The 17448-nt window shown below is 36.2% G+C and overlaps 1 protein-coding gene, 1 long non-coding RNA gene and 1 pseudogene across 4 annotated transcripts; 2 read left to right on the forward strand and 1 right to left on the reverse strand.

Annotated features, from left to right (window-relative positions):
* Nucleotides 1-2601: 2601 nt before the first annotated feature.
* Nucleotides 2602-3042, reverse strand: LOC148923523 (uncharacterized). The gene is made up of 2 exons (XR_016132453.1): nucleotides 2972-3042; nucleotides 2602-2892 (listed from the first exon to the last, which is right to left on the reverse strand). It is a non-coding gene; the product is annotated as an uncharacterized LOC148923523 (long non-coding RNA).
* A 2019-nt stretch (nucleotides 3043-5061) lies between these two features.
* Nucleotides 5062-7421, forward strand: LOC125207951 (protein VACUOLELESS GAMETOPHYTES-like). 2 transcript variants are annotated; one of them, XM_089060594.1, is made up of 2 exons: nucleotides 5062-6030; nucleotides 6148-7421. In XM_089060594.1, exons 1-2 carry the CDS (start codon nucleotides 5296-5298, stop codon nucleotides 7324-7326), a joined length of 1914 nt encoding a protein of 637 aa, XP_088916720.1. In that variant the 5' UTR covers nucleotides 5062-5295; the 3' UTR covers nucleotides 7327-7421. The 2 variants fall into 2 exon arrangements, with proteins under 2 accessions (XP_088916720.1, XP_047963431.1); XM_048107474.2 differs by having other exon boundaries at nucleotides 5062-6059; nucleotides 6148-6307.
* A 2078-nt stretch (nucleotides 7422-9499) lies between these two features.
* LOC125208123 (uncharacterized) lies at nucleotides 9500-11071 on the forward strand (annotated as a pseudogene). Its single transcript, XR_016132607.1, has 3 exons — nucleotides 9500-9546; nucleotides 9713-10482; nucleotides 10595-11071. The product of XR_016132607.1 is annotated as an uncharacterized LOC125208123 (transcript).
* The last annotated feature ends 6377 nt before the right edge of the window (nucleotides 11072-17448 follow it).

The raw sequence follows: 17448 nt of genomic DNA on the forward strand, positions 1-17448 counted from the left end.
ATCAAATCCGGTGCCATAGTTATCGCGAGTTGAGGGAGAAGAATAGTGAATGGAAGCACCAATTGATAGATCTTTGATCTACCGGGATTGAGCACACACGTTTATAATGAAAACAAGAGGTCACGCCGAGAACGGGAATGGGAAAACCGTTTAATTTATTTCTCAATGATAATTATGACCTCTAATCAGACCCTACTTGATTCGACTTTTTTTTACTCAGGGAAAGAATCAAGCAATAAAATAAATAACGTTCCTAATTAGCCAGATTTGCATGAAAATATGGAAATAAAATAACTACAGATTTGTGTCTATCTTAAAGAAAAATCCTTATACTTGGCTGGCTTGCGGATCAAGAGAGAGGCCGCAGCAGAGGAGAGGAGAGGGATATTGAATTTGAGTTATTTTTTTATTATATTTTATTCCATGTTTTTAAATCTGATTTAATTCAAGTCTCTCTAATGGAATTATTTCAATTTTCATTCCTTTTTTCAACCCTAGCCCTCTATTTACCCTGTAAGTTAATCATACATTTGTTTTTAAGATTTAATTTCCAATATTTTTGTTTTAGTTCAAGGAAACTGTAAATTGGTGAATCATACATTTGGATTCTACTGATAATTGAATATATGATAGACACTTGAGAATTTATCGGTGAAATACGAGAGCACGCGAAAGTAATTTGTGAACGGAAAAGGATAAACCCTAGTTGAGGTTCTGGAGAGCGTTTTCTCGCTAAGAAGAATGAGAATAAATTTATGTTTATTTTCTCAATAATCTTATTATGCTAAACAAGTTACTAATTTGTACTAGCAATCCAAAATGACTTAATAATATAAAACTAACAAGATACTGAATAAGGTTTTGTGATACTAATTGATACACCAATTAGGATAGAGTATCATTAATCTGATATTATTACACTTTTAACATTTTAAGATAGAGTATCATTAATGGTAAATTAGGTTTTCCTTGTGTAGTTTTTCTAGCCTATAAATATGTAACCTTTGTATCATATTACATATTGAATAAAAGAATGATTTCTCCCACTCATATTTAACAATCCTAATTGATACACCAAATCCTTGAATTTAGATGAGCAATATTTTGTGATTTGGCTGATGTGATTTTGGGGCCGCTTCGTCACTTGTTAGGCTGGGCTCTGCTCGAGGTTGTTGTCGATGGGCTGATCGGGTGAGCTTGGTTAGATGTACTCGAGCTGTTGGCTGTGTCGAGTCCCTATCAATACATGAGATAATACATGGCATTTCAATGAAAGAATGAGACAAGGAAAAAAGTTCTTTTATTTAATCTCTACTTAATATAGCTTATTAAAAAAGTACTGCTGTAATTATTTGAATATTTTAAAAATGTATGTATCAAATGAAGCAGGATATCAATTTAAACATTCAATACTTTTATTGTTGTTAGAGACATGATTTTTTTATTGACAAATGAACATAAATATCTTTGCAGCAATTAATCAAACAGGTAGCGGCCGATTTTGTTCACAAGCAATGGTTGCGATGGAATTGGCCGGCGAAAATTTGTCGTGAGTATAAATCGATAAACTATTTCAAGATATAATACATTGAGATATCCTTTTATAAAATTCTGGAAACAATCGACAATGTTGAGGGCATTTTAGTCCCACTATAGATAAACTTTGAATAAAATTGTTAAACTCAAATATTATGTAAATTGGAATTTTTAAGTGAAACTTGACTTGAAGATAAATACGAATCCCAAAGTTATCTAAACTGATTCAAAATCTAAAATAATAGTAATATAACTCCGTCATTTTGTTGCGATTTTAGTTATGGAAGAACTGAAATCGCAAGCTCAATCACACCTACGCACGATCCACGGCGTAATCGACACAACAACTCCACAATCCACACCATAACACCACCAATCAATGCCAAATCAACACCACAATTTATACAAAAACAGAGAACTCAAGTAATCAACTAATAACACCAATTGCAGAATGTAATACGGATGATTTGATAGATTCAGATGATCAAATAAGAACAAGGAATTGAACGATAATGAAATGTGAACTAAGCTAAGATAGAAGTGCTTCAGATCCACGATCCTCAGCCCGAGCTCAATGGAGAATCACCGGATCACCGGATTCTCACGATGACCCTAGCTCGCAAGCTAACACACATTTTTCATGAATGAATAACAACTGCCCTTTGCCTTCTATTTATAGCTGCACTATCTCACTGAATCAGCACAATTCTGCCAGCTCATACTAGAAGATTATACTCACTTGTCGACGTGGCTTATTCCTCTCCACCTCAGCTTAGCTTGCTCATTGCATGTGCTTGCAACACATTTACATTCACAACTTAAAATTCCCATTATTTTATTCAAATTTAGGTAAGCGAAATATCAGTTTATTTTTGGTTTTATCTAAAAAGATAAATAAATCGCGACATTTATAATAAAATTGGATATTTGTGTTTATTTGCCACAGTTTATTATCGGCTTTATCCCTGCAAGTCAATGTAGTCAAACTGTTTGTAGAAATGTCGCCATAATCAAAGAAAGAATCTCAACAGCATCAAACAAAATGGGATGTTTATCGATCTGATATTTATAGCTAAGTGGATGCTTCATTCATATTCAACTCCAAAAATAACAAGAACTGACAACGAACACAAAATCTATTTAATTTTTCTTGATCTCCTTGGAATTCTGTTGTTTGCCCTTGATAAAATCTTCGGCCTCTTTTTTCTCCTTTTCCTGACGGTCGATTAATTCAAACATAACTGCAGTATAAAGAACGCCGGGGAGGATACGAATCGTACGTTCTAAGATGCCTCCTTCAAACTCCTTCATCTTCCCTATAAACCCTTGTTTGAGGAATGTCCACATATCTCACCCCTGCAAAATCGGAATTTCCGAATGAAAATTGTGAAATCGATAAGAAAAAGGAGAAGAAGACGGCGATACGACGACGTACTAGTAGAATTTATTAGGCTTTTGATCTGGAACAATTTGTGCAGAATGTTGGGAGAGAGAGATGGAATAGTTGGTTAAAGAATTGCGATTACACACGATCCGCATGGGATACTAACTCAGATATAGCACCTGCTGCTGGGACACGTGTACGGCTGAGATGCTTTTGATTTTTCTGCCAGTTGGGAACATGTGTAAGGCTGAGATGCTATATGAATATTGTTTGGCTTCTAGTCTAACTGAGAATTTCAAAATTTTGAAAATTTTGTTTTCATTTCAAATTCCAAGCTTCATAGACTATAAAAATGATTTTAGCTACTCTCATGTTCCACTTTACTTTCTGATTGTCTCACTACAGCATATTGATTTTCAGTTTTAGTTAAAAACAAAATATCCGATCTCTACCATTTCTCGTACTTTAACGTATAGTTAGGTTAAGTTATGAAATCGTTCAAACTAAGAAAATGAACCACTGAAATTTTCCTATCTAAATGAAGTTGATGACCCTATCTATTTATTCATTCGATCCAACTTTCTTTGGTTCTGATCCAAGAATTTGATGAAGGCTTTGTACCTACCCAATAAGGTATATTATAATATGACATGAAATATAATATTTTCATCCGTTCCAACTAAATTGAGGTAAACTTTTAGGCAAGGAGATTATGAAATTGTGTTGAATGGATTAAATGAAATAAAATAAAATAAAATAGAGAAAGAAAGTATGAGAGGGATTAAAATAAGAGTGATTAATATATTTTGATTTTTATTAAAAAGAAAATGACACAACTTAGTTGAGCCATCTTAGAAGAAAATACAACTAACTTAGTTAGGACTAGAGATAATTAATTGGATATACATGGAGTGTTATTACACTAGCTTTGATTTAATCATAACTCTACTCCACAACTATAGCTCTCCAATCTACACAATATTCTGATTAAAGTGCTGGACAATTTATGTAAAAATTGAGTGTGGGCTAATCGAATAAAAATTTTATTCGGTTAAATTTAGTTGACTATTCGAGTGAATTGGACTTGAATATGGTAGAAGCCCAAATATAGAAATAAGATCCAATTCATTATTCGAACTTCTCCTCTGGGCCTCAACAAATTAAAAGCCTAATAGAGAAATTCCTTGAAAACCCAACGAGGACCGATCGACATCGTTTCGCTCTTTGTGTCTTCGAGTAAAATGCATGAACTAGCAGAAGCAGAGAACAATAAAATGGATCAATTTAGCTGGTGGAACTGAGAATTGGATGATGGATCAGCAAACTGATGCACTGGATCCATCGTTACATTCACCATTCACCAACTTTTCGTGCCCTAACTTAGACGAATTATTATATTATTTATTATGTTGAGAGCTTTGAATTGTGAATGAAGGCATATATAATACTCCTATGTTTGAATAAAATGTAGTATTTACTAATTTGGCTTTTGTATATAAAGATGATATTTTGGCGAAATTCTTGTAAAAAGTTAGTATTTGTATGTTTTAATGTGAAGGTCACGATCAAGCTGCAAAGGAGGACAGAATTAAGGACCAAACACCGAAACACCATCTTGTGTGTTTGAAGAAATGCCTCAAAGAAATATACACTCTGAAAATCCCCACGGAGTATTAATTTATTGTTTGCTTTCACTCAATTATTACCTGTGTAGTTCGGTCTCTGATCATAGGCCTCAATATTTGATAAAGCCGATAAATGTAAATCTTGCAAAATGATCATTGCAAATAAAGTTTGAAGATGAAGAAAATAAAATATAAAGTGAAAAATTATAATTGTGGGGATAAAAGTGCAAAGATATATAGAACCTATACTTGGAGTGGATATATTAACAATTTTAGAATCACAAATGCTTGGTTCTTTGCTTTCATGTAAATCAAAGGTATATTTACTTTATATATATCTGTGTGCATTATATATTTTATGAATTTTGTATTTAATTTCATGTAGTAAAGTTAATAGTGGGCCCACATAAACATTTGTGCTTTGCTTTGATCTAAACTAAGGTATATGTTTTTGAAGTATTTATCTGTATATTAAGGTTTGCATAATTCTCACATCATCCCCACAACGTTATAGTTTTATCAATTAGTTCTCTTTTGAATTGGGAAGGGAGAGTTGAGTGTCTATATCTCCTTCTTCATAGTCAAAACTCTTTGTATTTGTTATCTATAGTTTCATGATCCACTTTTGCACATAAGCTCTATTTTTTTTGGGATAATCTGTTGTTGAGCTTATAGATTGATCATTGCATTGCTTGCATGCCATTTTTTTTATGTTATATGATCAATTGTTGGATCTTTAGAGATTGAGTCATGGAAGAAAAGGTTATTGACCGTTTCTACCATGAACATCCTTTGGTTCTCACTGAAAATGTGAGTGACAATAATAGTCTAGTTTGTTATGGATGTGGTGATCTTGTAACTGATTTGGAGTTGGCATATGTTTGCACGGTGCAAAATTGTTCGAATAGGATTATCCTCCACAAGAAATGTGGAGAATTACCTAGTCAAATTTTGAACCCCAAACACCCTCAACACCCTATTCACTTATATGATCATAGCCACCATTCGGGTACTGGTTGGTGTGATATTTGTGCGCGTGATATGGATGGGGCGCTTGGGTACCAATGTTCTAGTTGTAATTTTGATGTCAATTTAACATGCCCAATAATAAGCATTGATTCCATAATACAAGGGAAAATAGAGTTACATCACCCAAGTCACCCTCAACACCCTTTGACACTCATGAGAAAGCCCTTATTTTCTTTTTGTTGTGATGCTTGTGGTACTCAAGATGTGGAAATGGCCTACATATGCAGCATATGTGAGTTCATGATACACATGACTTGTGCGTCGTTGCCCCTCGTCCTCCCTAAAGATCGTCACCACCACCACCATCTTTCTTTGGCATTCACATTTCCAGAGGAACATAATATGTACATATCACGCTGTGACGTTTGTCATGAAATATTGGCCAAAGCATGGTGGGTGTATTTTTGTGGAGATTGCAGATTCTTTGCTCATCTTAGGTGTGTCGCATTCACCACAGCTGAGACCACAAAACAAGACTCCAACTTGTAAGATATCTTTTCTCTTTTGTAATTTCATTTTAGTAGCTAAAGGTCTCTCGTTGAGTCTGGTTTAATTTTATTTTTTTACATACAGAAAGAGGAGGATGCTAATCTGATTGAGTTCCCACTATGTGCGCATGACATATCTAAGGAGTTAATCACACCTTTTGTGATGCGAGAAAACGGTCTCAACAGGATCCCAGATGTCAAAGATATGCCTTCAACTGTGAATATGCCGCATACCACAGCAAGTTTCTCATTTCTATTCAACTATCACAACCATCCTTTGAGCTTGGTTGCAGAGCATCATGATGATGACACCAAAATCATGCATGAGGAAGAAGAAGATGAAAACGTAGTCGAGGCAACAGATGATGAATTGATGGTTTGTGATGTGTGTGTAACACCCATATCTTCACCTCCATATTACGAGTGCGCTTCTTGCAAATATTTCATCCATGCCATTTGCTACTTGTTACCCAAAACATTCTCGTCATCGTCTTCTCCTAATATTTACAGTGAATGCACTAGAACACATGATAAAAACCATGAATTCACACTCTACACAAGTTCAGAATTATTGGATATGAATACAAGTTTGTGTAAGTGTGAGATTTGTGGTTTTATTACAAATGGAACAGTATACAAGTGTGAAGGGTGCGAGATGAAGATAGATGTCAAGTGTGCGTCTCTACCGACTAGTATTAGACATAAATTTCACACACATCACAAACATCTAGTCTTGAATAGGATACCATCAGAAGGTGGAAAAAGGAAGCACTGCCATGGCTGTGGATTTCACATGAAGAAAATTACATATTGCTGCAGCAGCAAAGATTGTGATTTTGAATTGGTCTTGAGAAATGCTATGCTTCCTGCAAGCATAACAAGGCATGAGTGGGACAAATACCATTCATTAATGTTGTTATCTGATGCAGCTCTCGACCATCCCTCCGGCTTTATTTGTGATTTATGTGAAGTGGAATTGCATCCCAAGGGGTGGATGTATCATTGTCGGCAATGTGACCTTTCTTTCCACCTAGATTGCCTCGAGTCCGCATCTGGCCTGTTCAGAAACATCAAATTTGGGCGACGATTTATGATGCGTGGTATTCACCCTAATCATCCTCTCACATTCAGTTGTGTCACTATCAAGAGAAGGTGTGACCTTTGTTATATGGAGGTGTATAACAATTGTGGGTTGGAATGTGCATCATGTTACTTTGTTGTGTGCCTAAGCTGTGGTAGGAGAGAATTAGCTAAGAAGATGTAATTTGCAGTTGATGTCAACTTCAGTAATTGGTTTGATTCAGTGGAATGATTGATATAAATAATCAATACTCCTCTATAATATTTGACTTTTTGCTATTTTCAATTGTTTTGTGCTCATGCTTTTATATGTTTGTTGGGAGTAACATTTTTGGTTTGTGTATAAACCGGTTTCTTTGACTACTTTTTTCTTTATGTGTATGTAATCATGATGAAGATTAATGAGCATTGAGCTATTTGGTTCCTATATAACTATATTAAAAATCGGTACAAACAGATTAATCGAAGTGTGACGGTGGATTCTATTATCATGTTTAAAGAAATACCTGAAATTGAGTAAATATGTGGTTTAGTATTCTACTATCATGATTAGTAAAGAGAATCAAATACCTACATAATTACGCAACTTAAACTATGCTATTTAATTAATTACCTTTGCCACAACTCACAAGCGAAGGATTTCAAGGTTAATTGCACAAATCACATCGATCTTTGATTGGGAGAATATGCAGGTAGCGTCTTGTTTCATGAGCAATTTGAGAGGATAGAATTAGACTCTGGTGATAAGGGATCCGACAAGGGTAATATTGGTCCAAACGATGTTCGACGAAATGCTTGAAAGAAATAGGCCTTTAATAGTTGTATTAATTTGTTCTTTGCTTTGACTCAATTATTGACTGTTATTTGATTATACTATATGCCTTTAATTTGATGTTTGCTTTCACTCAATCATTACTCCTTGTATAGGTTGGCCTTCGATCATAGGCCTAAATTAGTCTACTTTATAGTTGTAAATATCTTTTAACCACATTACAATGATGTAAGTTTTATAAAACGCCCTCCATCGTAAAAATCGAAACTTTTTGAAACAACACAGATTTTAATTCAAAATTAATAAAATAAGAGAGATAGAAATATAAAATTAATAAAGTAAGAGAGATAGAAATATAAGTGAAAAATGGTTCTCATCTCATTCAAGAGAAGAAATTTTCTAAAGTAGAAAGTTTCTATTTTCAATGAACGAACAAAAAAGAAAGAATTTCTATTTTTAAGGAATAATTATACTAATATTATTTCAACTGTTTTTATCTTTTTCCTTAAATACTTAATAAATTTTACATTAAATTAAAATTTGTGTTGTTTATTTTAGGGGATGTCAAAAGTAAAGTTGGAAATATAAACAAAAAAATCATTATAATTCGATTTTGTGTCGGTTTCAAACCCTGAAATAAACTGAAAAACTGAATTACGAAGAAAAGAAACCACTCCGAAAATCACCACATCTTGCTTATGGCTGTAGAGGAAATCACATCGATCTTTGAATTGGGGGAAGGTGAAGGTGGCGTCTGGGTTCATGTTTGTCCAAACGCCGGACACCATCTGTTGCGCCGCCGCTGCTGCTTATATTCCCGCCTAAGACTTATTCGACGAAATGCTTGAAAGAAATGGCGTTGCTACGCATTGAAATTGGTTTCCTGTGATCTTCAATCTGGAAACTGATAAAAAAAAATGTTAAACCAAATAATACCAACGTCTGATTTCCTGTGATCTTCAATCAAGTATGTCCTTGCTACGAGTATTGTAATTGGTTTTGTAATTGCAATTTGGATCAAAGATGATGTCTTAAGATGCAATTAACCCTTATTAATTTGTAATTTTCTTTCACTGAACTATTACTCGTTTAATTTGGTCTTAGATTATAAATGCCTTTATTTTGTTGTTTGCTTTCACTCAATTATTACTTGTCTAGGTTGGTCTTTGATTATAGGCCTCAATATTCGATTTGATTTCATTCCTCTTGCTTCAGATTTACATGTTTGAGCATATAGTAAAGTTAATAGTAGGCCCACATAAATAATTGTTCTTTGCTTTAATTCAAAACTATGGTATTTTTTCAAGTAACTATCTATATATATTTTTAAAAAGACAAATACTAGTACTACTATATAAGAAAGTTTCAGTCAATGATATTCAATTAATTATATGCTGGATCACGTGGTAAAGTTAATAGAAGACCGACATGTTGCTTTGCTGAGGAGCTTTTTTTTTTGAAGTGAGAATAGTAATTCTCTTTATTCATTGCTTTCATGTATATCTAAGGCATATTAGTCTGAAGTGAACACTATATATATAGTGGTTTGACCATGATCTGTTACACATCCAATTATTTTCACAATTCCACATCTCATACTATATTTGTGTTTCTTTACATGTTTATTTTTGTGTAAGCTTATCCTTTGTTTTATTTATGTACATATATGTACTCTAGAAATCTGGCTGGTCTGTTTAGATTGATAATTGCCTACTGTCATTCGTTTAATTAACGCATGCACATATTATTCTCACAAATTTACAGTAATACTAATACTATTTTGCAAACTTATTTTCAGTTGGTTTTTGGCCCACTGCACCATATATGGAGGACACGGACGTTAACAAGCGTTTCTACCACGAACATCCTTTGATTCTCACATATACTGCAAGTGATCAGGAAAGTGGTCTAAATTGCTATGGGTGTGGTAATTTTGTATCCGAATTGGAGCCGGCATATGTTTGCACGGTGCAAAATTGTCCTCCACAAGAAATGTGGAGAATTACCTAGCCAAATTTTGCACCCTAAACACCCTCAACATCCTCTTGATTTATTTGATTATCACGAGATTGTTGGCCGTTGTTGGTGTGATATTTGTTCGCGCGATATTGAAACAGTGCTTGGGTACCGATGTACTCTTTGTAATTTCGATGCCGATGTAACATGCCCAATAATAAGCATTAATTCCATAATAGAAGGATATTTAGAATTAGATCACCCGAGTCACCCTCAACACCCTTTAACACTTCTGACAAAGTCCCCATCATTTCAATTTTATTGTGACGGTTGTGGTACTCAAGAAACTGACATGGCCTACACATGCCGCATATGTGACATTTGGGTTCACAAGAGCTGCGCGTTGTTGCCTTACGTTATCGAGAAAAGTTTCCACCACCACAAACTTACCCTGGAATTCACCTATCCAGCGGCACATAGAAGCTATATATATGAATGTGATGTTTGTCATAAAAGACTGGCCAAAACATGTTGGCTGTATTGTTGTGGTGATTGCAGATTCTTTGCTCATGTTAGATGCGTCGCATTCCCAACGACTGAGAGCACAAACTTGTAAGATATATACATACAAATCCATGTCTTGCCTTGATTTGCTTTTGCCTATATATATAACCATGATTGCGAAATGGAGTACTGATACTTTGTTATTGATCATTAATTGCAGAAATCTTGATGATGATGATGTGACTACGTTCCCGCTGCATGCTCGTGACATAGCTGAGAAGTTAATCACACCTTTTGTGGAGCGGGTAGGCCCGACACCGCCAGATGATTCTGGCAAATTCAAGAAGTGGATCGATTGGTTTAGCACCACAGTAGGTTTAAAAGACAAGTCAACATTGTATATGCCTCAAAGTTTTTCATTTTTATTCAATCACCACGAGCACCATTTGAAGCTGGTTTCAGAGTCGTTCAATAAAATGATGGATGAGGAGGAAGACGAGGATGAGTTGAAGATATGCGATGTGTGTGTAACACCCATATCTTCTCCCCCATACTAGGAGTGTGAGGAAGCTTGCTGTTACCCAAAACTTTCTCACCATCTTCTTCTTTATCCAGCTTATATGGTGAATGCATAGATGCTTCAGAAAGTCATAGATTCAAACTCCATACACCCACCTCAAAATTATATATGGATCATACAAATGCATGTAAGTGTGATATTTGTGGTTTATTCACAAATGGAAGGGTGTATGAGTGTGAAGAGTGCAAATTGATGGTAGATGTGAAATGTGCATCTCTACCACAAACTATAAGGCATACATCTCACCCACATCACACATGTATATTAGGATTCTCATTTACCAAGTGCCAATGCTGTGGATATTACTTGTGGAATGCATATCACTGCAGCCAAGGTTGTGGATTTGCGCTGCACTTCGGTTGTGCTCTGCTGCCGAAGAGCATTTCAGTGCGTGCGTGGGACAGGTACCATTCATTGATGTTGTCATCTGATGCCGGTCGTGGCCATCCCTCCAACTTTATTTGCGATAACTGTGAAGAAGAATTGAATATGAGGACATGGATATATTACTGTAGCCAATGCGACGTTTCTTTCCACACTCATTGCCTCAAGGCTGCGTCTGGTGCGTTCAGAAACATTAAGTTTGGGGGCCAGTTCGAGTTGAATGGGATTCACCCTGATCACCCTCTCACATTCAATTTTGTCACTATCAAGAAAAAATGTGACCTTTGTAATAGGATTGTATAACTACTGTGGATTTGAATGTGGATCGTGTTACTTTGTTGTGTGCCTAAGTTGTGGTAGGAAAGAGTTGGCTAGCAAGATTGGTTTGATTGAGTAGAATGAGAGTTCATATATGGTTTGTCTTCTTTGTTCCAAACATGTAGTATTATGTAATATGCTCAGTGTTTCTTACTTTTACATTTCTTGTATGTTTCCTTTTACGAGTAAAGTTTAAAGATATATAGAACCAATATGTAACACCCCACTTTTTCGAACTCTAATTTTCGAGTCATAAAATTTTTGCATTAAATGCTTTTAATGCTTTGAAGTATGTGGAATAATTAATGGGTGAATTAACTTCATGATTCTTTGTGACCTAATTGCGATTTGGAGTTGAGATTGAGTTGAATAGTCAAACTTGTTGATTATATGACGTGACTATTGAATAGTCAATATTGTGGAAAATGTGACGTGGCTGTGGAATGGTCAAGGTCGTTGAAAATGTGACGTGGAGCTAGAATAGTAAAAAGGGTTGAAATTGTGATGTGACCGTGTGAATATTTTGATGCGGAGTGAAATAATATTGTGGTGAATTATTTTCTAAGGGATGAGTGAGATTAAATAGGAGCATCATTATTGGAATTTTCGACCACTTCTATTTATTGGAAAGAAATTATATTTTCCGTGGATTTAATTATTCGCTTGGGATGATTATCCAAATTAAATCCAAAGTCCGATCATTCCTTATTCCCTCTATGAAATTTTCGACCCCCATGTTTATTTCAAGGAGATTTTCAAAAATCTCCTATTTAAGGGAGAAAAGATTTATTTTATTATATTATTTGATCTTTATTTATTCTCTTCCATGAATAAATTCAAATATCTTACCATATCTAAGAAGATCTTGTCATATCCTATTTTAATTAGAAATTTAAATAAAATTCCTTGTGGGAAGAGCCAAATTCACGCATACTCCCTATTTAATTGGGGGGGGGGGATTATTATTTTTATTCTGCTCCGTGATATTTTATTCTACTCCGTAAAATACCAAAATAAAATTATAGGCTAATTAAATAGCCTAAAATTTCGAAATCCCCTTATTTCTCCCCATAATTCATGCCACTTTCCACCACCATATCTTCTCAAATCTTTGATTTATTTAATTATAGATTTTATTTTTGCACTCTATAAATACATGGGAGAAAAACCTAACCCTAGCCACTAATCAGACGTCTCTCTCTCTCTAATCACACGCCTCTACTCTCTCCCACTCTCTCCCAAATTTTCTTCTACTTTTCTCCAAGATCTCTTCATCTTTTGAGAAGAATTCACGTTGAAGCCTCAAGAATTATTGAAGAATCAAGATTCTACTTTGTTTCTGCCGATTGTTTTTTATCAAGAAGAGGTATTTTGTTCTATCTTTTCTCATCTAACCGATAAATCAGTGTTCTTGAACCCTCATGCATATAGATTGAGTGAAAAGGGGAAACAATTGATGAATATGAAATGATGTGCGTGTGTGTGCGCATCGGTATGCGTGTGTGTTCGTGTGTGTGCATGTGACGTGTGTGGTAAAACACTCATGCGTGACATGTTTTGATGATAGATCTGGAGTTGTAGCGCGAATAAAAAGTGATATAATAATCATGCCTTGATTTTGAATGGTGATATTAAAACGAATTGATGGGAAAAGGGAAACGTTGGGAACATGCATGATTTTTGAATCAATGATTGGGATTTATTTGTGATACGCATAAATTAAAGGTGATAACTCGCGCTCTCAGCGTGATAGCAAGAGGAAGAGCGTACTTGTGATCTAAGGAGTCGAGGTGGGCTTTATTTACTAAACTCTCTTATTTCCAAAATATTGATTATGGTGTTATAAGGGTAGATTAAAATGTTATGCCATGCCTGTGATTATTTTGATTATGTTGTGTGTCTGATGCGTAGTTTGTGAGTCCGCTCCATTAGGCTATAGGGCTATAAAAACGAATTCAGGTCTGAGTAGAGCCGCAAACCCTATCAGGCTAGTGTACACAGTTGGGATCGGGAGCCGTCCTTGCTAGTCCTCCGGTCTCGTGGGCGAATAGTGTTGTAACATTCCGAATTTCCGAACCCATGGATCGGATAAGCTAGCCCGAATCTACGTTCAAGAGATCGTGCGATTACATGGAGTTCCAGTGACGATCACGTCTGATCGTGACCCAAAGTTTACCTCGAAATTTTGGATTAGTCTACAACGCGAGCTTGGAACACGCTTAAACTTTAGCACCGCTTTTCACCCACAGTCCGATGGACAATCTGAAAGAACGATACAGACTCTCGAGGATATGCTAAGAGCCGTGGTGCTCGACCGAGGCGGAAGTTGGGAGACCGCACTCCCTTTGATCGATTTCGCCTACAACAACAGCTTTCAAGCAATAATCGGCATGGCGCCATATGAAGCACTTTATGGGAAAAAGTGTAGATCTCCGCTCTACTGGGATGAAGTTGGCGAACGAAGAGCGCTTGGACTCGATGCAGTCGAAGAAATGGTCGAAATCGTTCGACAAATTCGTGCGCGGATGAAGGAAGCCCAGGACAGACAGAAGTCGTACGCCGACGTCCGACGGACGGACTTACAGTTCCACGTTGGCAATAAAGTTTTCCTCAAGGTATCCCCGTCGAAAGGGATAGCGCGTTTTGGAGTCAAGGGCAAACTGAAACCACGTTTTATCGGGCCGTACGAAATTCTAGAAGGAGTAGGACCCGTAGCTTATCGTTTAGCGCTGCCGCCCAACCTTGGGAACGTGCACAACGTTTTTCATGTGTCGCAGTTGCGAAAATACGTGTTCGATCCGAAGCATGTGATTCGTTACGAGGGTATTGCCGTAAACCTGGATCTGAGCTACGAGGAGCAACCCCAAATGATCTTGGATCGAAAAGTCCAAACCTTGAGGAATAAAACCACTGCCTTCGTAAAGATTCAATGGAGAAACCACGGGCCCGAGGAAGCCACGTGGGAGCGTGAGGATGAGATGATAAATCTATACCCGGAACTCTTTCCATAAAAGGCACCAAATTTCGGGACGAAATTTCTTTTAAGTGTGGTAGGATGTAACATCCTGAATTTCCAAAACCAAATTTTAGAGCCCTAGAATTTATTATTGATGACGTGGAAGATGTGAATTATTCGATGAGTGAATTTATTGCATGAGTTTCTTTGACCGGAAAGTTTGAAAAGTCAAATTTGATGACTATGTGACGTGGCATGTGATTTCTTGAATTATGAGATTATGTGGCAAATTATTTGTTTAAGGGTGAGTGAGAATATTAGAGAAAATTTCCATAAATACTTGCCACCCAATTCTTGTAATTTTCGAACCCTAGACCCCCTTTGAAGAGAAATTCTATTTCTTCCGGATTTAATTTAATCCTTGGGATATGTACCCAAATTAAAATCCAAGACCCAATTATTTTCTTATTTTAAAAGAGGAAAATCGAGCCCCTTATTTTCCTAGGTGATTTTCGAAAATCACCCATGTAGGGAAGGAAATATTATTTTGCTTATTTAATTGATCCCATATTTGATTTCCTTCCATACCTAGAATTTAATTATTCTACCAAATCTTTCCATACCTCAAGAGATCTTGCCTTACCTTATTCTAGTCAATATTTAAAAATCCATGCCTTATTTAAAAGGCATAGGAGACACCACTTTTCACTCCAAATTGGGAGAATTCTTATTTTTATTTTGCTCCGTGATATTTTATTCTACTCCGTAAGATATACCAAAACAAAATCTTGGCCATCCTAGAAGCATAATTTTTGAAAACTAGGAGATTTGCCCTAGGATCTATTTTTGTTAATTCTTCTTCCCTACTTCACAATATTTATTTATTTAATTGTGGAGAATGAGATCTTACCAAATATTCTATTCTAATTACCTAAAGATCTTGTTGGACTCTATAAATAAGAACCAAAACCCCTAACCCTAGCCCCCACATTTTCGAAAATCCCCCACCCCCACTCTCTCAATTTTTCTTCTACTTTACTCCATTAATCCTTCATCTTTTGAGAAGAAATTAAAGTTTAATCCGAGGGTATTGAAGAACCAAGTCTCTACTTTGTTCCTACCGATCGTTTTTCTCTAAAAAGGTATTTCGTTTATGAGTTCTTATTATTCTTCTTCTTCTTTTTCTTCTTCTTCTAACCGATTAATCGGTCTTCTCGAACCCTCATGCATCTTGGTTGAGTAAAAGTGGGATAAAAGGGATGTGGGAATATGTTCATGTGTGTGTGTGCCGTGTGTGTGTGTGTGTGCGTGTGTGTGTGTGTGGCGTGTGTGTGTGTGTCGTGTGGTGTGTGTGTGTTGTGTCGTGTAGAGTGTGTTTGATGGTTAAATATTTGTGTGTGATAAACATGATCTTGATTGATTAGTAACGATAAGATAAATCGGTGGGAAAAGGGAAAAGTCTTGAGGCATGCATGAGTAAGAGTAGTATTGAACCCAATTTGTGATATGTGCCTATGTGATTAAAAGGTGAAACTTTGGTTGCGAAGCCGGATAACGGAAAAGCGAAACTACTTGAAAACTGAGCAGTCGAGGTGGGCTTTACTCTTAAAACTCTCTTATATTTTTGTCAAAAATATTGATTGGTGTTATAAGGGTGGTTTAACTGTTCTGCCATGCCTATGTCTGTTTTATTGTGATATTGTGCGCCCGATGCCTAGTTTGTGAGTTCTCTCCATTGGGCTAGGGCTATGGATATGTTTATACGAATTCGGGTCTGAGTATGGGCCGCAAGCCCTACCAGGCTGTGTACACGTGGGGATCGAGAACCGTCCTTGCTAGTCGGCCGGTCTCGTGGGCGAAAAGTGTGGCCACACTTTCGTCGCACCATGGAATGATTGTGATTGTTATTTTGATGAGGAAAATGGGGAGTTATTTTGACTGGCCAGTCTATGGAAAATATATTTTGTGATACTCGTGATATATCTCTTATAACTGCTTAAAACTCGAGTTCACTTGGTAAGGATGGCATAACTTATAAAATGTTTTGGCAACGAGCTCACTGAGTATTTCAAAATACTCAGCCCTGCATGTGTTTTCCTTATGTGCAGGTTGAATGATGACGAGCGGTGGCGGGTGTTGAGCAGATTAATTAATTAATATGGATATGTTGAACTTCAAGCGTAGTTGTGTCTTCATACATAGCTATACTTTCTCTTGGTCGCTTTCCGCTAAATTTTGATACACTTTAGAATTTCTTTTGGAATATTTGCATCTTGCCTTCGGTTTGAGGCCTTAGCCTTTTTCTTGTGACTTTGTCTTGGATATTATGTCGTACTCTTAAGATATTTTGATCGTCATTTATGATATCTTTCTTCCTTTAAACTTCTAGGTTAAGTTGTTGCTTTAAATACTCTGATATTTCTTCCAATTCTTTTGGTCAGTACTCTTTAAATGAAACCCTAGCCTATGTTTACTTCTCTAGAGTCGGTTTTGGGTAGCAGCCGCCGCATTTATTGTACCCTAGGAGGGCGGGCTGTTACAAGTGTGACCACACTTTCGTCGCACTATGGAATTGTTGATTGTTGAGAAAATGGGGGGAATTGTTTGACTGGCCAGTCTATGAAATTATTTTGTGATGCTCGATGATATTCTTTTATAAATGCAAACTCGAGTTCACTATGGTAAGGATGGCATATCTATTAAAATGTTTTGGCATGAGTCCACTGGGTATGTTTAAAATACTCAGCCCTGCATGTGTTTTTCCTATGTGCAGGTTGAGCGGTGACGAGCGGTTGGCGGTGTTGAGCAAATTAAATTGAATAATATGGTCATCTTG

Source organism: Salvia hispanica, chromosome 6 (assembly GCF_029641045.1).
Source record: "Salvia hispanica isolate PSC_SH4W2 chromosome 6, Shi_PSC_v1, whole genome shotgun sequence".
Classification (NCBI taxonomy): Eukaryota; Viridiplantae; Streptophyta; class Magnoliopsida; order Lamiales; family Lamiaceae; genus Salvia; species Salvia hispanica.